The sequence below is a fragment of the Danio rerio genome, chromosome 24, assembly GCF_052040795.2.
Source record: "Danio rerio strain M-AB ecotype USA chromosome 24, GRCz13ab, whole genome shotgun sequence".
Classification (NCBI taxonomy): Eukaryota; Metazoa; Chordata; class Actinopteri; order Cypriniformes; family Danionidae; genus Danio; species Danio rerio.
This window is the reverse complement of record NC_141044.1, coordinates 4,535,425-4,557,502: the sequence shown is the minus strand read 5'-3', so window position 1 is coordinate 4,557,502 and position 22,078 is coordinate 4,535,425. Positions and strand designations below refer to the sequence as shown.

At 33.5% G+C, this 22,078-nt stretch overlaps 1 protein-coding gene across 7 annotated transcripts in view; it reads right to left on the bottom strand.

The window, feature by feature from the left end:
- The window catches only part of ccny (cyclin Y), a 52,015-nt gene extending 31,088 nt beyond the window's left edge, over positions 1-20,927 (bottom strand). For all 7 annotated transcript variants that reach the window (XR_015524682.1, XR_015524681.1, XR_015524683.1 and 4 more), the window contains exon 1: positions 20,483-20,927. Coding sequence is in view for 4 of the 7 variants with exons in the window: in XM_087309060.1 (XP_087165186.1) it covers positions 20,483-20,636 (154 nt within the window). In the remaining 3 variants the exon portion in view is untranslated. The remainder of the gene's footprint in view (positions 1-20,482) is intronic.
- Between the last annotated feature and the right edge of the window lie 1,151 nt (positions 20,928-22,078).

The window sequence follows — 22,078 nt, the reverse complement described above, 5'->3', positions numbered from 1 at the left end:
CACAACATGCAGCTGATTCAGTTGTTGCCTAGCAACCTAAAACGCGCAGCACACGGCTCACGTTTTCAGAATGGAAAAGCGTGGTTGGTGTGATCGACCCCTAAGGCTGCATCTGATCGGTCAAATTTAGATAAACAAGCAATGCATAAACAAATGTCATTTATCACACCTCTGCGATATGTATATTGTGATCACAATAATTTCACAAAATAAAATTACTTCTAGTATTAAACATGTATATATTCATCACATAAATTTAATATGAAATGACATTAATGTTATTTAATAAAAAAAAAAGCAAGAGGCTGCATGTTGGCACAGTGGGTAGCACGTTCGCCTCACAGCAAGAACATCGCTGGTTCGAGCCCCGACTGGGTCAGTTTGGGTGTGGAGTTTGCGTGCTCTCCCCGTGTTTGTGTGGGTTTCCTCCGGGTGCTCTGGTTTCCCCCACAATTCCAAAAAAAAAACATGTGGTACAGGTGAATTGGGTAGGCTAAATTGTCCGTAGTGTATGTGTGTGAATGAGAGTGAATGGATGTTTCGCAGTGATGGGTTGCAGCTGGAAGGGCATCCGCTGCATAAAACTTATAACTGGATAAGTTGGCAGTTTATTCCGCTGTGGCGACCCCAGATTAAAAAAGGGACTAAGCCGAAAAGAAAATAAATTAATGAAAAAATAAAAAACTAAATTTATTGATTGATAAAATAGTAAATAAGTTACAATAATGTAAAAACTTTAAAACATCCAAATGATCTGACAAATGAGATAAAGCTTATTTTCTATAGGTTACAAAAAAGACACATCCTATTACAACTCAGCATTAAATTATAAATAAAAAGGCATTAATAAACTTGCATTTATGTTCCAGATGAAGTCTCCATGTTCTTGCAGTATCATTTAACCGTATACATGTGTAACCTGTAACTTCTCAATCGAATCCAGGAGGCTTTATTTTCAGATCTTCGAGTAACTTAAGAAGTTATTTCACTGTGGCGTGTGTGACTGCGTGCGTGCATATGTGCATGTCCCGCTGAGAAGGAAGCAGGTCTGACTGTGATGCCATCTGTGCCAGAGCCACCCTGCCTTCCTGACATTTCAAATCAGCAACACAATACTACACACACACACACACACACACACACACACACACACACGCTTTTACTGAGGAGTATAATTACACTTATAACACAATGGCAATGCAATTAGAATTAGTTACAAGTGCCACTCTGAAATACACAGAGAAAAAGAAATAGGAGGCTAAATTCAAATGTGTATTTATTAAATATATACATATAATAATATGTTTTATTTATTTCACATACGAATATTCTGATTTAGAGAATTTTATTTCCTAAATGGCAAGCAGTCAGAAAACCTCATTTATTTTGTTGTGATTGAAAATGACTCAAATAAATATTGCTTAACTCTCCAGAAATTAAAACACTGGTGTTTATATATATATATATATATATATATATATATATATATATATATATATATATATATATATATATATATATATATATTAAACAATCTTCTTAATAAGCCTAAATGTTCAATTTATTTACATATATTCTTTGTAAACATCTTGATATTTATACATATTTTTTCTCTTTTTCGATTGCTCTCTCCAATTAATCTTAACCAATTACAATTAATTCTCAATTCAGTTTATCCGAGGTGCATATTCAGCAGCCACACCCCCTTTTCTGCATATTCATGAAGGCTTCCCTTTCATGTATCATCAGAGCAGCAGGCACACCCCCCTTTGAATATTCATTAGGGATTCCTTTCATGTGTCATCAGAGCAGCTGCAGTGATGTCATGGGAATAATTCCCGCCTGCCTAAAAGCACTCAGGATCTGAGAACACGATGTGGCACAGACTCAGATAATGTTATCTATTTCTTTAACGCCATGATGCAGCTTATTCTGAACTTTTTTCACGCCTGAAATTAAATACTTAATGGAAAATGTTTAAGTGACTTGTGAAAATTAGTGTTGAACTAAATAGACTGAAGATTAGAGTCCATAAGCTAATACAAACACTCAACGAGCAAATATTGACAGACACACACACACACACACACACAGACAGACACACACACAAACACAGTGAATTGAAGGAGATAAATTTGAACATGAATTCTACACTGATAAAGTGCCATACATAGTTATTTAAATTTAAGCTCCGCCCTTGAGATGCTTCAGGACTGGGATGGGTTCGCATTGCTGGTTAAATGGTCACAAAACTCATGGTTGGAAAACAACCATGAGTTTTTTATTTAATTGATGATGGGAGAAATTCTGCCTTCTCCAGCACATGACAAAAATTCTCAATAGAGTTAAGGTCTGGACTCTGTGGTGGCCAATCTATGTGTAAAAATTATGTCTCACTCCCAGACATCTTTAATATAAACATTTGTATATTTTTACAGTCTGGATCATTTTCTGGATCAGCAAAAAAATAAAATAAACAAACAAATAAATATGCTGAAAAAAGTCACTATATAAATTAAACTAAGCAAATGAGGTAGGAGCCTTTCATTGGATTATTACCTTATGGATAATTACTGCATGGATCATTATTTATTATTTTTTAAACAACCAATGTCAAAAGATACATACTGTGGTCTTGGAAAAGATGTTCATCTGTTTCAGAAATATAGCAAAGAAACATCTCAGGAAATTGCTAAAATAAATGTGCTAAGCCAATTATTAAAAACTGGAAAGATAGTAGAGATCTTCATTTTTGAGGGAGAAATGTGGTTGGAATAAAACCTTGGGTGGTTGAGATCTGCAGTCACTTAAACTTCTGATGAAATCAGTCTGTCATGTCTAGATTCAGCAATGTTATGTGCCTAAATAAAGAGGTCAGCTGACTATTTAAATATAAAGAGTTTTTTTTCTTGATGACATGGGCATATTCTAAAAGGACAATGCCAGGATTCATCAGTTTCAAATTGTAAAATCAGGGAGAGTAAGACATAATTTATACACATAGATTGGCTATCACAGAGTCCAGAACTTGACCCTATTGAGAATTTTTGGGATATGCTGGAGAAGACTTTGCCAAGCAGTTCGACTCTCCCGTCATTAATAAAAGATGTTGCTAAAAAATGAATGAAACTTTAGACAGCAATAAATGTTGCAACATTGCAGAAGCAAAGAGAAAATGTGCCATAATCAAAGTCCAATGAAATATTAAGTGTTTGCAATTTGTTTTCTTTTGATGGGCAATGTACATTAGTTTAAATGGTTTTCTAACTCATTACTACAAAACTTGGTTATAACAAAATTGATATATGGAATGTATATTTTAAAACAGGGCACCAGAGTAATATTTGGGAAGACTGGCATCAATAGTGGAATATAAACTTGATTTGGTAGTGCTGCACGTGTAATATTAATAACATTATTACAGGCATTTCTTCTTAGAAAAGCAACATTTGACAGTGCCTTTAGAACATAAGTAAATAAAAGGTACTTAAATGAATTGAATTGCATTTACAAAAATTGTATTTAAAAAAATGAACAAAAATTAAATAGATATTTGCAAAAATAAATATTTTAAAATGATGAATGACAAACATTTGGGCAAACAACAAAACAAGAAACAAAATAAATGTATATTTATATTACAATACTTTACTGTTACTTTTAAAAACAACGTCAACAAATTAGATTGCTAAACTCAAAGTGGTTCAATGTTTCTCAATGACTTTTATAAAGTTACATATTTATATTTATATGTTTATTGATTTTTTAATGTTCATTGATTTTTTGATTCATCATACTTTGACATTCTGCATTTAACCCCTACTGCCTTCATTTTTTTTATCTAAATCATCTTTTGAACTTATGTTAAACTGACTTAAAACAGCATACGTAACTTATAAAATTAAGTTAGAACATGATTAACTTAGTTTAATAAGTTACAATGAACTTAAAACATATGCTGCCATGACTAATTGATCATATAATTTTTACAGTGCATGTTTGAAATAATGCTTTCAGTTTCGTCAAGATTGAAGCAAAAAATAAATAATAATTGGAAGACACAAGGGCAAGCAATTAATGACATTCTCATTTATGGGTCACGCATCTCTTTAATCACTACAGATTTTGCCAGAGCTGTGCAAGTGCCTCATACGTCTGTAGTTTAGATCTGAAGAGCTGTCGCTAAACACATGCCTCCTCCATTCACCTCATTATGATGGTCATTTGGCTTCACAAAACCAAGAGAGAGCTTTGAGTGCATTTATTTGGTTCTAGCACATTGGTCTTTTGAAGTACAGCCCATTAGCATAATGATTATGCATACAAACAGCCTGATTCTGATTCATTTCTGATTCATTTGGCCCTCAGAGAGGAGCGGTTTTACCTAAAGAATTAAACAAGGCACTTTACAGAAGAGAGAATACAAAAAGACACACAGCGATTCATTTGCTGAATAAAATAGATTGTTTTAACTTTGAAATATATTTGAGGAAAACATTTATGTTATATTACTATACCTAATCTACATAGCTAGACTAAACTCTAAATCTCATGCAGCTTTATGACACCATAATCAAGTGTTACATTATTTATTTACAGCAGTGTGCAAGTCTGTACTTTTTAATAATATAATGTGCCCTGCATAAATAAAATAAATAAATATTATTAGCATTATTAAACAAAATATATTTAGCAAAAACAATAACTGGATTTTTTATACTCATTTATTTGTTTATTTATCTTTTTGTTTCTTTCTTTATTTACAACAGTGTGCAAGTCTTAACTTACATTTTTCAATAATATAATGTGCCCTGGGTGAATAAATAAATAAATATATATTATTATTATTAAACATAATATATTTTGCAGAAACAATAATTGGATGCTTTATAAATATTTATTTATTTAGAACAGCATGCAAGTCTTTACTTGCATTTTTCAATAATATAATGTGCCCTGGATGAATAAATAAATAAATAAATATTATTATTATAATTAAACATTATATATTTAGCAAAAACGATAATTAGATGCTTTATACACATACATTTATTTATTTATTCAATATTTATTATTACAACAGCGTGCCCTGAATGAATAAAACAAATAAATAAAGAAATGCAAATATTATTATTATAATTATTATTATTATTATTATTATTATTATTAAACATAATAAATTATGTAAAAACAATAACTGGATGCTTTATACACATATTTTTTTTTTTATTTATTTATTTACAACAGCATGCCCTGGATGAATAAAACAAACAAAAAATAAGTAAATAAATAATTAAACAAACCAATAAAATTGCTATTATTATTATTGTGATTATTATTATTATTATTATTATTATTCTGGCTGATTAAAAACAAATAATAATAAAAATAATTAAATAAATAACATGTATTATTATTTTATTATTATTATTATTATTATTATTATTATTAATATTATTATTATTTAATAATTAGACTTAATTAACATAGCAAAAACTATTATATTTCTTTATTTAAATGGAATTATGCATTTATCCCATCCAGCACATTATGAAGCAGCTTTCTTGCAGCTGATATTATATATATATATATATATATATATATATATATATATATATATATATATATATATATATATATATATATATATATATATATATATCGGCTGCTCTCACCACAAGGCTTCCCACAAAAGATCAAACACTCCCTCTCAGATATCCACTGTCTGATTATCTGGCAGTGTGGGTCAAGAGTCAAACTCCTCAAAGAAAGATCTACATTAGCCTGAAGCTGTGGTGTGTGTGTGAATACTCTATCCACGTGTAAAACCTCATGCTAACCGACTTCGCATATTCTCCCACATTCACTGAGAATCTCAACAAACTCCTGCTTTAATGATGCAAAAATGGGCAGTGATGGTGTGCCTCAGGGTTCCCTACTACTGCCGCTGCCTTTACGAGTCATATCCATTCCCACAACCCTGTTCAAACTCCCAGGTTTTATGCGTTTCCTGTAAAGTGAGCACTTTTAATGCTTTCCCGACATCCAGACTGAGAAACTGCAGTCATTCAGTTCCACATGTGTAACAACATCATGGTTAAAGTCAGCATGAACAGTTGAAGTTATATATACAGTTTATATATATAAATATATATATATATATATATATATATATATATATATATATATATATATATATATATATATATATATATATATATATATATATAAACATGTTGGCCAGGCCTTAATTAATAATATTTCTCACATTACACAGATCAGGTAATGAATTATGCTGACAAGCCAAAATATCCCACGTGTCATGAAAGCTGTCAGAGCATCTTGCTGTCATTATCAATGGTTTCCAGGGTTACAACATCAGATCCACAAAAAAGCAACATCAGATCCACAATAAACATCTCCATTGAGGATTCAGTCACTCATCTTTGATATTTTCTAATAGTAGTCAAATCAGTCTTAATATTTTCATAGTGAGAATATGATTAAACAATAGAGGAAATATGAGATGAGGGCTATGAGACACTTGCAGCAGAGTCGCATGTAAAGAAATAAGAGCAAGCGCTGACCTACAAGATTGAATCTGGTCTACAAAGAGGTCAGCCGTCCATGTGTATGCAGAGAAGTTCAGCCCAGACTGCCTACAGACCTACTTAGAAAAGTAGGCAAAGAAGCAGAACTATGGATGTGTTAAAAACTGCTTTTAAAGAGGCCATATGAAACTTCATAACGTTATCTATTTCCTTTAGTGTGTAATGAATCCACCCGTTAAATGTACTCATTTTCCATTAAAATATGAACCACAGTGGCTTAATCGGTCGCCTCACAGCAAGAAGGTCACTGCTTCGAGCCCCGGCTGGTTCAGTTGGCAGCTCTGTGTAGAGTTTTTGGATGTTCTTTGTTCTGTGCATGGGTTTCCTATGGGGCTCCGGTTTCCCCCCACAGTCCAAAGACATGTGCTACAGGTGAAGAAGCTAAATTGGCCATAGTGTGTGAATGTGAGAGTGTATGGTTGTTTCCTAATGCTGGGTTGCGGCTGGAAGGGCATCCGCTGCGTAAAGCATATGCTGGAAAAATTGGCAGTTCATTCCGCTGTGGTGAGCCCTGATTAATAAAGGGACTAAGCCAAAAAGAAAATGAATGAATGAATGAATGAATCAATGAATAAATGGGTATGAACCATTGTGTGCTGTTGGAGATGTTTTCATCCACTCTGGGGTGATTTTGAGGCTTAGTTTGGCCACAACTTTCTCTGTGTTTCAGCAAGTGGAATGATGTTTGGTAACAAATATTATTTTGGGAAAATACACTCTGGGCAAATTGACTACCCTTTCATTATGTTAGTGACTGTTTTTGCCCCACTGGCTTTCATTTAGGGCTGGGGGATTAATCAAAAAGTAATCAAAATCGACATTCACAACCTAATTTTTCCAGGTCAATTAGTAAAATTACTTTCAGGTATGCATGGGTGCCAACATTTAAACTAATACATAATTTATAAAGTATCAGCAAATCGGCTATTTTTTATGTCTTTGATAACAGTCGTGATGATGCTGAAAATTCAGCTTTGAATCACATTTATTATATAAAACAAACAAACAAATTAGGTTAATAGACAAAATTAGGTTTCCAAAATAAAATTAATTATCACTATGTAGTAAAACACCTTTGTTATTATTATTTTTGTGACTAAAAGTAACATCAAACAGTTTCATGTCTAACAAAACCCCAATTAAACCCACACACATCTACAGCTGCCGAGTACACGAAACAATTGACCACACAACACACGGACACAGGCGAGGCAGGGAAACCAGTGCACTTCCCGTATGTCATTTCCTTTAAAGGACAAAAGTCACAATGAAAAAAAAAAAAAACGCACAGGACCTCAGCAAAATGTCAAATAAGTGTCAGGTCCATTCATGGCCAAGACTGAGAGTGATTAAGAACGATTAGAGAGTGTTTTTACAGCCGACTCATTTTATGGTGATGCACTTTAACTTCTGCTGAGGTTTGTCAGGTCAGCACACTGTCTACATTCACGCTCCCTCTCAAATTCACTCTTTTGTCTAGCTCAGGCAAAATGTCCTTCTCTAAATACTTTCATTATTAAATGTGCCATATACTGCATTGATTCAATAACAGTTTCTGCAGGTTTCACCAAGTCAATTTTAAGACTTTTATGACCTTTTTAAGGCCATATGAATTAAATTCCAGACTTTTATAAAGGTAAACGTTAAGGATTTTTTAATAGCCAGGCAGGGAAATGATCATATACTTGCCCCATCAAGAAACACATTTTAATCAGTTATTTCTAAGCCCCATATGTTAAATAATGTGTCAAATCCAGCAGAACCTATTTGCAATACATGCTATTTTTTCAACATAACTTAAACTTTAATAGACATTAACTTTAATAGACTACATGTATGCACAAAATAATATTAGTTATAAATAGAGTTTTGCTTTATTGAGATGTATTGTTGGTGATTGGATGTGTGTTGGATCGACTGGCTTTACATACACAAAGGAACCCATTTAAATAGATTTAAGACCTTCAAGACAATAGTTTAGTGAATTTAAGACTTTTTAGGGCTTAGAATTTTGTTTTTGAAATGTAAGATCTTTTAAGAACCTGTGAACACCCTGTGATAACTTAAATTGTTCTCAGTCTGACATCTACAGAGTAGAAATGTGACTTAGGGAAGTTCCAAAATTGTCCAGAAATGGTTTTATATGCTGATTTATTACTTCATAATCAAAAGATCCTTATTGACCTCATTTGCAACAGCTTGACACGTCCGGATGACGTAGAATGTGACATAAAATACATGCAACTTTGGGTTTGGCCTGTGAGTCACGCAACAGTCTGGTTTGTGCTCTGATTGGCCTGTTGTTCACTGGGGTTGTGCACTCAGAGAATTTAAAGGAGGAAACAATGGTGTTTAAGGCTAACACTATGCCCATTTCCACGTACTGATCACTTATTATTTGACTATGCCTTGTTATATCCAGATTTTCTTTATAGGGCACCTTTGAAGTCTGCTTCTTTAGACATATTTGTAAAAAAGGCACTGAACAAAACACTATATTTAAAATACTTTCAATAGCAGTGTTAATGCATCGTTAAAGGGATAGTTCATCTTCATTTATTCATGCTTCACTTGTCACAAAGCTGTTTAAGTTTGTTTCAACTGTTTTCAACACAAAAGAAGATATTTCATAGAAAGCTTAAAACCTGTAACCATTGACTTCAATATTTGTTTTTCATTCAATGAATGTCAGTGGTTACAGGATTTCAGCTTGCTTAAAAATATCTTCATTTGTGTTACAAAAATACATTCAAACAAGTTTGGAAACAAGTGAAGTGTGAATAAATACAGAGAAAATGTAGTTTTTGGGTCAACTTTGCCTTTAAGAACAAGTGAAGTTCTTAGATTTAAACCCCAGCAAATAAATAAATAAAACAATCCTGACAGAATCAATTCTTTCAAATTGTCTGTTTTTGACTAGTAAGTTTGTACATTTATACAAATAAAGTCAATGTGTGAACCACATATAACCACATATTAAACGCCACACTTTATTATGATGCTTGAATAGCATATATTGTTTACTGATGCTCTCGTTTGGACCAAAAAGCTGAGCGTGAACATACAAAGATTCTAAAACCGTCTGAAATGGCCGACCGTTGGCTTGGTGTGTTCTGTGCAAGTAAAAAACAAAACATTCATCCAAAAAACTTAGGTTGGTCAAATACCAGACATCATGAGATTTAATCAAATGTTCACCTGTCCACAACGGTCATAACAGAGGTATACTTTGAGCTTGACTCTTCACTTGTGTCCTCTTCCATATGGTGCATCCCCAACTGTCTGTAACTCTATGCTAATCCTGAGGGACTTTACAACACGGCTAATCTCCAGACCTGCGCTCATTTGCGAGAGGCAGGAATTAACACGAAAATTTCCCTATCATTTCTGCCAGAGCAAATATGAGCCTTGAATGCCGGCTAAAATTAGCCTGGTTTGCGCTCGCTCCCCCTCATGTGACATCAGATGATATAAAATGGAACCTTCAAATAGAACATGTTTGTCACTGCTTTATTTTCACCTCGCAGATTTCTGTTCTCCCTTTGTGTCAGGGATTTTGGCATCATTATGTAGCAGCATAATGGTTCACTAGAGAATCTCCTGAGCTTGTCTTTCTACATTCTGTTATCAATTACTGAATATATATTAATTTCCCAAATCTATTTGAGTATCAATCTTCTATTGAACAAAAGTAAATACTGTTACTGCATTTTAATTTGCATACTATCCATCCTAAATAGTATTTGAGAATAGAATTAGCATGTCCCGAATTGTAGTATGTTGAACAGAGTACTATTTCTGGTAGAAATTTGAAGTGTTGAACTATCCATAATTGCCCACAATACATTGCGCACTGGACGTGAATTTGATTAAAACTACAAATGCAGGTAAAAATGGTTAAACTACAAACATGGCAGATGCACAAAATCAACAGTCAAGACGTCTAGACAGGCTTAAGTAAAGATGTTTTTAATAACTGTTAATTAATATCTAACCTACTGGGGAAAACATCATAATTTTCATGTTATATTATATCTGCAACAATATTGTGAACAATCATAAAGGCATGTTTGATCATTGACTTCTGTATGCAAAGACCTGAGGAGTTTTCTCTGCATGAAAGACATGGCAGACTAACCTGCTGCTTAAATCTCCAATAAGGTAGGTATAGGTAATTAAATATGATACAAATGTAGATGTGTCGAGATGATTAATAGGGCAATCGTTATTAAGCAGCATAATGATCTGCTAATGAGAAAGTAGTGTGTCCCAAAGCTACCACACTCTTCTGTTACACACTTAATAAGATGTACTTTTTCTTCAGAAACAAAGTACATACTTTAAGGACGTACTATGAGTTGGCTAATTGGGACTCAGCATGTAACAATGATCACCTCAGGTTCTAGATATGGGCTTTATTAATGCTTCTAATGGGAGTTTGGATAACATTGCGTGACATTAATAGCCATACTGAAAGCTCTAGCGGATAGTTTACCTCAGATCAAAAATACAAAATACCTAAAACCATGAACTCTACAGTCAAAAAAGTATGTTTGCTGCTTCTAACAGCTAATTTAAAATGAGCTGAATCACAACTTAAAAGGGCAACTTATTTGTTTTATGTTCAATTCACTTATTTGTAAAAACAGTTAAGTTTACTTAGTGTGCTTTCACACCTTTGTCTCGTTTGCCCTGTTAGGGCGGTTCGTTTGGCATATGTGAAACCAGCAATCGCGCTAGGATCCGCGCCAAATCAATCGCTCCGAGATCGCTTGAATTAGGTGGTCTCGGCTTGATTGATTGACTCTGGAGCGAATCGATTGCAGTGAGAAAGGGATACGATCCAAACCCGGTTATATCACAGTGTTTTGTGGATATGTAATAGGCATACGGCTATATAAAGAGAGAATTATGAGTAGGGCGGGAAGTTTGGGGAGTCTCCCAGATGCCCGCAAATGAGTGATAATCTCCCGGTAAATTGCGTCTTCCTCCCGGTCCTCAAATATGTCGCGCACCCTTCTCACCCTTCATCTCTTCTCACTCTTCATATCAGACACGTCGCGCGCACCTTGTCAAACACCACCAGCAAAACCACCACCTCCCCTGACAGCTGAGCAGGACTCTGCAAAATAAACCCTGACACTATGACCAATGTGAGGAGAGTTTACTCACACGTGACTTGCTTTAGCTCTTTTGGTCCGATTAGAAACTTTGCCGTGTGAAAGCGAACCGCTCCAAGAGCAAAGAGCAACAATGTAACAATTGTAATCTCTGTTTCGGAACAACTGAATTGATTAACAGGTGTGAAAGCACCCTTAGGATGTACTCACACTAAGCTATCTGAACTATGCTCAGTGGTAATAATTTTTATTATTATTTTATTAGGATATGCATTTTCACATTCCAATGCCTTATTATTAAAATGTTTAAAATGACTATAATTAAATTAAGTAATCTCAAGAATGAAAAATGTGTTCTATTAAGGAGTGTCCTTGCATTGTCATATCATAGTGTCATTCTGTCATTATATAATGAGCTGCATACAATGACAATAGTATCGTTTATCGCAATACATATTTGGTGCAATATATCGTACAAAAAAAATAGATATCGTGACATTCCTAGTGGTATTTTATTTCAAACATATAAATGGCTTCTTGCATTACATGTTGTTGAGACGAGAACAAGACTACACTCTTGCTGCTTGTTAACTACTTATTTAAAATCAGTTGAAAGCATAATTCTTAAGGTTTTTTAGGGGGGGGGGGGGGGGTAACGTAATTGTTTTGTTTAATCTGTTTAGATTTTTTTAACGATTACGGTAACTTAATTTGTGTTTGGACAACATGAATGAATTGTGTGAAACCATGATTTTTTTACAGTGTAATAAAGATGTAGATGCATGAGTAGGTGAAAAAGGCAATGTTTCTCATGGAGGGGTGACTCGAGGAAAGGAATGCAGTACGTCTTCTGGATAGATGGCCCAGGGTTGAAAGTCAGCAGTTCTGATGTCTGACGTCTAGTCACACTTTTCTAGGGTCACAGCTCAAAACACAAGCCTAAGGCAGTGCACTGGCAAACAAATGCCCTACTGTACTGCTCTCTCAATCATGCTGCAGTCACATTGCATTGCAGGACTGATGAATGTCGCGCCAGAAAATATGTTGTAGAGAATCATATGAATGAGGGCAGAAGCATGTGGAAAGGTGTAAACCAGGGACACTTAAACTGCACAGCGTGTGAACCACATGTGGGCAATGAATTCAGGACTGGGTAAAAAATAATGATGTTTATTTAGTTAGGAAATGACGACATCCAACAATCCTGCTATGTTTTATCCTCAAGTTTATTTCACCTAATTTATCAAGAGCCACAAGTCTATGACAGGAATTTAATTTCCCAGAAGAACACGGTGAATAAAGTACTGTAGGTGCTATGCACAAATTTGTCTGTACATTTTACTGCCATTTTATGTATTATAAACCCATTGAGCAACAGTGTGTGCTTTAAAACAAATCATACATGAACAGTTTTCCATATTTTGAGATTCATGTATTTAATACTGTTGAATTTTATCTTGGGAAATTGATTTGTCCTCCAACTTTTGATGTTTTCAAAACTCTTGAACTATCTAAAGATTGAAAAAGGGATGTTTTATTGTTTTAAGTAATTTATTGTCTAATATAATGTAAATTACGGAACATGAAAAACTGCTAATAAGTCTTTTTGCTATTGTACAGAATTTCATCGCATCATGTCACAACAACACAGTGCAAGCTCTGTGATTGGTCGGCTTGGTTGCGGCAAAAGAATATATAACACACAGGACATGTCACTCGTATAGTTATTAATGGGGAAATGTGTAACATCAATATGGCAAATGAAGCTCCGCCTTCTATTACAGGAGCCAATCAGTGATCGCTATAGACTGACAATTCTCTAGGGGAGGGGCTCGGACCAGACGTGAGTTACTGCAAATTTTGTTATTCAAACATTTAGAAATGAAACAAATAAAGACGAAACGAATAAAGAAAATGTATTTCTCTTTATTAGAAATAGAGTCAGTCTGATATAATGTAAATTACGGTACATGATAACAAACTGCCAACACATTTGCAAACTCTGTGATTGGTCAGCTTGGTAGCGGCAAAGACTATAGAATACAAAAGACATGTCATATGTAAAGTTTTGAATGGGGAAAAGTGTAGTGGTGAATATGGTGAATAAAGCCCCACACCTTCAATAGAATTACACGAGGCAATCAGCGATCAATATAGACTGACAATTCTAAAGGGGATCGAGGGGCTCAGACCAGACGTGAATTACTGCGGATTTTGAGTGATTCGAACATTTAGAAATGAAACGAAGAATAAAGAAAATGTATTTCTCTTTATTAGAAATAGAGACAGTCTGATATAATGTAAATTACAGTACATGATAACAAACTGCCAACACATTTTTTGCTATTGTACAGAATTATATATATATATATATATATATATATATATATATATATATATATATATATATATATATATATATATATATAATATTATTTCTTATATTAGTTCAAACTATTAAAATTTAATTTAACCTACAAAATTTTCAAAATCAAGTCAAAAGAGCAGAGATCAAGGTCCCATAATGCAGTTCATATGCATAAATAAACATTGGTGAATCACAGAATACAGAAACTGTTCTTTAACAGATTTTTCCAACACACATGCTGTTTCTATACACCAAAGTTTTGAAAATATTTTAAAGTTTGTTTTTTCCCTTAATAAATAATAAAATATATCAATTAAATTAAATCAAGGTGTTTGGAAGTATGATTATATATATATTATGATTACAGCCAAAACTCAAACAATAACAAGACTAGCAAAGAAAAGAACTAGCAGAGCATATGGCAGCAAACTTAATCCTGTTAACTCCAGTGTCTTGGCCTCTCACTCTTCGCTCTCTCCTCCTGTTACAAGCTGTCTAAAGTGAAAAAAGTCGACAGCTTAAAACTCACTGACTGTATTGCATGAAAACATGATAAGACCTCTCTGAAAAAATGCAAGCTCCAATCTGATGACTGGCTGCCCACTCAATTTTATGGTGGACAGGTTTCAGTCCACTGAGAAATAAAAGTGTTTTATCAAGGTGCCGGACTGTTATAACATGAACTGAAGAAGAGCCAGTTGTTTGTATTTCCAAAACTTCAGAGGATTCTCAAACAAAGAATTCTTGCAAGACACTTGAGGTTTGTGTAAGATTCAATCAAATTAATATGTTTTGTAACAATGCTAATAAATGCACAACAATAATTTAGATTAACTAAAATGCAACTATTTTAGATATATCCTGCATATATATGATGCACTTTTAAAATGGGATTTCTAGATGTAGAAAAGTCATGGAAAAATAGTAAAATATAGTGGTGTGATAGGGGTTCAGTTATTAATATCATGTCATTGATTTGGTTCATTTCGATATCTCAGTGCATCACAGTGCGTTGACGCTGCTTTTCATGCACAATCTGATATTTTACTTCACAAAACAAAAATTCTTGTTTTAAAATAATTAAATATATTTATATATTATGTGAAATACAATTTTGTCCTTTAATACAAGCAGTCAAATATGAACTGTACCTTTCATTTTACCTGTTGAAAGAAAAACTGTTTGAATGTATCAAACAAAGCTTAAGTACATGTAGATGGCGGCGATCAGCTGATCCATTAAAGACGGCGACGCAAAGGAGAAAACTCACTCTGCTGACATGCTGCTGTCTGGATCCACAAGTAACGTTAACGTTGTAACAACAGAGAGAGGAGACAAAACATTAACTCACCCTAACATTAGAAAACATTAGAACACCCCAACAGGTCAAAGGGGCCACACAGAGAGAGAGAGTGAGAGAGTTTACAGCTCTCGCCATAGTAAGCTACCGTCATATAATGCACAAATAACGTCAGTACGTAATAACCGGCTATGATGATTACTGAACTGATACCAAATTGTTTGCATCTACATCGTGGTGCATTGAAAAAAAAACTATTAATTTTGACACCCCTAGTAAAATATATAATAAAATATGTAAAATAATATATCTTAATAATATATTGTTTTATCTGTTTCTCAGTGAATATTGGTCATATATTTTGGTGCATTTAAACAAAACAGATTTATTAAACTGATATATTTATTAAAATAAGATTTTGCTCAACGAACATCTACAGAAACAGAAAGATAATATATCATAATAATCATCTAAAAATTCATGCTTAATGTTGGAAAAAATTACAAACTACAAAATTTCAAAAAAGTTTATAGTTTTTTTTTTTTTTTTTTTTTTTGTAGTTTGTTTCTCTTAATTTTGCTTCTTTTATTTTATATTTCTCCCTAACATACATTTTGGCACAATTTTCCCCCAAAAATTTTGTTAAAGTTGGGTGTACTTCTTTTGTTCTCATTAGCTATTTTGTTAGATAAGCTCCACATTTGGCTTCAATAGTGACTAATCTAATGTATATGCACAAAATAATACTGTAAAGTATCCTGTAGAAAATATTTATCTAAATGAGTGATTTATCAGGGGTGTATGTTGAGCTCTGTGTGTTTTTATATTTAAAAAATATGGTGGATGGTCATTTTTACTGCTAGGTACTGCTAAAGTGTTTAATATCCACAAATAGCCCCATTTCATTTTATTTCCATTGTTTTTAAACAATAAAGGAACAAGTAAAAGTAATTTGTTTTAGTGTTAATCAACATTGTGCCCCCAAAAAACTACTGGCACTGAATTCAGATTATTCTTGAAAGTATTCAAACTTTACCTCATTGCATTATTCTTCAACTGCAATAATGCAAAGCGGCTTTTCATGAATGAAGGAATGAGAACTAGCGCTCCGACTGTGATTTATTCAGTGGGATAAAGCTGATTCACACAGCAGCTGCGTGAATCACAATGGCCAGTGTTAATCACAGGAGACTGGCACAGACTGACCCGCGAACAGGAGACTATCTTTACCAAACACACACTTATCATTTCACAGCACAGTCTGTCATGGCTGCTCGAGATATGAGAAAATATGGGATTTCCTCAAAGTGCAGTCTCACAATAGAAGTATTAATATTCAGATGCATTTAGAGATAGTGTGACTTCTTTAAATGCACATCAAATTGCCAGTTATTCTCAGAAGACGTTATACTACTTTATTATTATGTGTGTATGGCTAAAAGTTAAGAGACCACTTATAAATTCTAGATTTATGAGCTGTATATGCATGGGTTTACATGTTAATAATTGCATAAAAATAATCAAATATGCATAATAATTCTTCCAAATTTTAAACATAAAATTGTTATTTGGAAAAAAGATACCAATTCCAAATGTCTGAAATAACAAATGTTTGTATTTGCAACAGATTTTTGAGATTTTAGATATGTCATCACCAATTTACAGTATAAAAAAATGTTTCACTTAAACACATAAATAGAAATTGTAAATCCAAACAAACACACACACAAATTATAAATAAATAAATAAATAAGTTAAAAAATATATAAAAAATGAATAGTAAATAATAAATATTAAAATAAATAAATATAAATAAAAAAAATATAAATAAAAATGAACTTATTTTACACATCTTAATACGTCACAAATTAAAAATATTATACATCTTATAATTGCACTTGCTAAAAGCATATTTTTCTGCTAAACAACTTAATCTACCAAAATAACTAGAACAAACAATTCTCACAGCCACAATAACATGATGATGATAGAGTGATTTACGCCATCCGGATAAATATGATCTTATGAGTAAGTGTAACTGGTCGTGGAGCAGCTATACCTCTTCTACAGTATATCAGTTCTGCCTGCTGTCACACGACACTCTCATCAGTCTCCATCTCCTTTTAGATGTAAAATTACATTTGATCATGTCTGGATCCACTCTCCACTTCAACAGACGCCCAGCGTACCGCTTGCACTCAGATCAGATCAGATCTACTGCCAGATCCAGCAAATCACCAGCCATTCACAACCTCAACTGATGTAGACACCAAAAACATAAATATTTAGCAGTGGTGTCAAACCATTTACATATTTATATTGCACATTCTTTGTAGGAGTCTTTTTGGAACTTATAGTATATATTTCCATTTGCAAGAATCAATATCAATTAGTTTGATAAATCGCTTTTTTCGGCTTAGTTTAATGGATGCTTGAATAAAAATTATATTGATTATTACATTTGATTATTCAATTACTGTATACCTGAATATAGTTCAACTTTATTAAATAAATATATCTAAAAATATATTTTAATTTGTATCTTTTTTTTAATGTATACCTGTAGATTGTTTATTATATTTTATGCACTCCTATACAAAATCATCCCAATCAATCTAAAATAATAAACTGTTTTTCAAATAGTTATTTAACTCCTCTAAGTAAAATTGTATTAATAATATTGTTACATATCACAGAAAAAAAAATATTGCCATGTTATATTTCTCTAATATCATGCAGCCCTAATATATATATATGGTATTCATGGAGGTATATATATTTTCTAAGGTTAAAAATCAAAAACAGTCTGAAGTGATAATGCTAGTTATGAAGTACACGGTTGAGAGCAAAATTATTAGTAGTTATGTGATTTTTTTTTCATTTTTTTTCATATGCCAAGTTTTTTTTTAGTATGGCTGAAATACGCAGTTTTTTTATTCAATATGTTATTTTATATATATGACAGTTTTTTTAACACATTTTAAGATTAAGTAGCCTCCTTAATAAATATATATTTTTTTTTTATTAAATTTATAAATATATATTTTTAAAACTATTGAGCAATTCCATGCAAGTGTCGACCTTGCCATAAAAAAACGTTTTAGCCAAAATAACAAATGTCTGCTTTTTTTTTTTTTTTTGTGTAGGCTTGTATTTTACAGTACGGTAAAAATACTCAAAAATGTCTGTCAATGTTTTCAAACAACTATATTTGACTTACAAAAGACACCCAAGTGCCAATTTCACATCCGTCACATCCATAACAGAGAGGTGTCACATCCATAACAAAGCTTTTTCTTTATAAATGCAAAAATGAAAAAAAAAATCAATAAAATCTCTTATTTTTGTTCTACAGAGAGCCAACTCTTATCCTTAAGATTAGCATAATTTCTTTTGGGTTGTACAGTTTAATTCACAGAATTTTTACAAAGTATGTCGTATACTGTAAAACCGCAGACTTTTTTTCATCACATCCATAACGCATGTTTATTTCCCTCATTTAAAGTTTAACAAATGTTTGCAGATTAATATTTTTCTGAACGTATAACTCTGTGGTTAGTTGTTTTGGATAATATAAACAGATGTTTTAATATAATGTTACCATATACTTTCTCTGTGAATTTATGTTTTGAGATTTTACTGCAAAGGTCACATCCATAACGCTGGAACTGCTCTATTATGTTTAGGAATGTGTAGAAAAATAAATAATATATGAAAGTTCTGAGATAAATAAAGAATTTTAAATAGTAATTATAATATTTCAAGTTTCTAAAGGTATTCAAGAAGGTAACTATGTAATTACAGTAAATAAGATGTGCACTGGGTAACATGGAATTTTCTCAGGCGTTTAATAATTATAAGATTCACCAAGAAAAAATATGGTATTTTACAGAAGTAAAAATGCAGTATTTACTAATAATTTGAAAGATGTGGTATTTTACTGAAGTAAAAAAGGTAAATATTATATTTACTTTAAAAAATGTGGTGACTATGATTTTTCCTACGTTTACAGGTTACTTGCTGATGTAAAAGTGAAAATTATTATATTTATGAAGATTATTACGAAGACAATTATTTACTGTAAAACAGGGTTAATGTATGTTTTACAACTGACTGACTAGAGTTTGGGGGTACAATATTTAATTGCTTAAACCTAATAAAAATACCATGTACAGTAAGACGTACAATAGTTGGTGAGGCATTTTTACAGAGTGGCAATACTAGCAGATATAATACACACAATAAGCATAACCATGGTGGTACACATGGGTAAGAAACTCCAACTGTACGATTATGACACTGAATGACTGTGGGAAACGTACAGCATGCTATACTTGGTATGTTACCAAAACACCATATTACCATGAAAAGTTGTCTAACTAGCAGTGCACTGTATGAACAAAGAACCCCCATGAGGGAATTTTCTTCTCAGAGAACTTATTCTGCAGAAACTGGTGGATATAATGGTACAAAAGATTTACATGGTACTTTTTCAAATACCACAGAATTTACCTGCTAAACTGTGCAAATAGCATGGTACTATTAGAAGAGGTGAAGAGTGTTTTCTTTAGAGAGGTATTATACCACATTTAACAGACTGAAATACTGGCAGCTAAACACAGAAGTGCATACAGTGTGTCATTTCCTTACAAAAAGTAAGGGTGTTACCATGGTACAGTGAAAATAATTATATGCTGTATGAATATGACACTGAATAACCGTGAGAAACATATGGCTTGCTATTTACAAGGGATGTTATGAAATACCATGTTATTACCATGGTAAAGCACTTAACCAACAGTTTTAGAACAGCCAAAGAGTTTTCACTTGTTTTCTTTTCACATATATTACGCAAACACTGGTGGATATAGTCATGCCAAACGCTTACGATGTATAAACGTGGTACTTTTCCAAATACCATGGCGTTACCATAGTAAACTTCCCAAAATAGAACGCAACTACTTTGAAAAACAAACCCCTCATGATGTAATTTCTCTTCGATATACAGCTTTTTCGCATGCACAAGCTATTGATGCTCATAAATCGCTATTTCGCACGTTATTCGGGTATGTTTGAGACTCACCGTCTATGTTTTCTCTGTCGCTGATGTGCTGCAGGTTGCAGCCCGTGTCCTCGCGGCTCAGCTCCGGTTCGGGCCGGTACGGCTCCAGCCTCGAGTGCGCGTTCCTCCGGAGCTTCGGGCTGGACGACACGCAGCATGATGTGCTGTTCCCCATGAGTACACCCGGTACCCGGTACGAGCAGATCAACAAACGGCTCCGATCGACGGAGCCCCTCCGCAGTTGATGGGCGTAACAGCTGCGGATGACGGGATGAAACACGGGCTCTGCGATCACTCCCGCTCGTGGAAAGACATCAGCGGGTCACGACTGTCCTCAACGCATAATCCACGCGATGTTTATGTGTCGGTAGGTTTTTCCATTCCCTCGCGTCGCTGTTACATCGTATCGTTCAGCTGTCAGTGTAGCGCCGAGCCTACAATCATACACATATACACACTGAAAGAGAGAGAACACCGGAACAGCTTCCGGTTCAGCCACTGACGTCACGCTGAGCGATGCTTTTGATTCTCTTTTATTTTATTTTCATTCATTAATCTTGGGTTGCCACCGCGGAATGAACCGCCAACTTATCCAGCACTTGTTTTACGTAGCAGATGCCCTTCCAGCTGCAACCCATCACTGGGAAACACCCATACACACACATACATTACGGACAATTTTAGCTTCCCCAATTCACCTATAGCTCATGTGTTTGGACTGTGGGGTAAACCGGAGCACCCGGAGCCAGCGACCTTCTTGCTGTGCCGCGACAGCACTAACTACTGCTTGTTTGTTTGCTGAAAAAGTTTGTGCATGGCATTCATATAGAGCGGGTAAATTTGGTGTGGAGGATTCTGAATGGCCTACACAAAGCCCTGAACTCAACCTAACTGAACATCTTTGAGATAAATTTAGGTGAAGACTGTGAGCTGGCTGTTCTCAACCAGTAAAACTTCTAGAATAATGGTAAAACATCTCCTTAAACACTCTCCTAAACCTTGTGGGAAATCTTCCCAGAAGAGTTGAAGCTGTTATAGCTTCATAGGGTGGGCCAACTCAATAGTATATCCTATTAGTGTGTTATTAAAGTTCATGTGCATGTAATAAACTAAAGACAACTTTAGTTAATAGTGTACATATATCAATAAGTGACAAAAATGCTAGCATCAAAAATACAAATAAAGAAATAGAAAGAATAAATAAATAAAAATAAACCTGAAAAGATTGAATCAAGTAGATAAGATTTTGATTTGTATTGCTATTTTTGTGTTTGTGTGAATTTAGTTGAACCCAGTTTTTATTTATGCATATTAGTCAGAGTTACAGTATCAAATATAAAGAATCAACAAGACACCAACTGAGGCCTTGAGACAAAGAACCATGTAAGTCCATACTTTCAAATTTTGAGTAATGAGATTTTTTTTTTCTCTTGGATGGGGAACATTATATTACATATTTTTATTTTACTTGAAGATAGAAGCTTCTCAGAGCTAAGGAGGCAACATTTTTTCAGTGTCAGTATTACAAATCTAGAGTTAATGCGATTTATATTTCTCAAATGTGGAAGAAGGGTATATGTCCAGTTAATACATGTGTAATAACAATATAACTCCAAT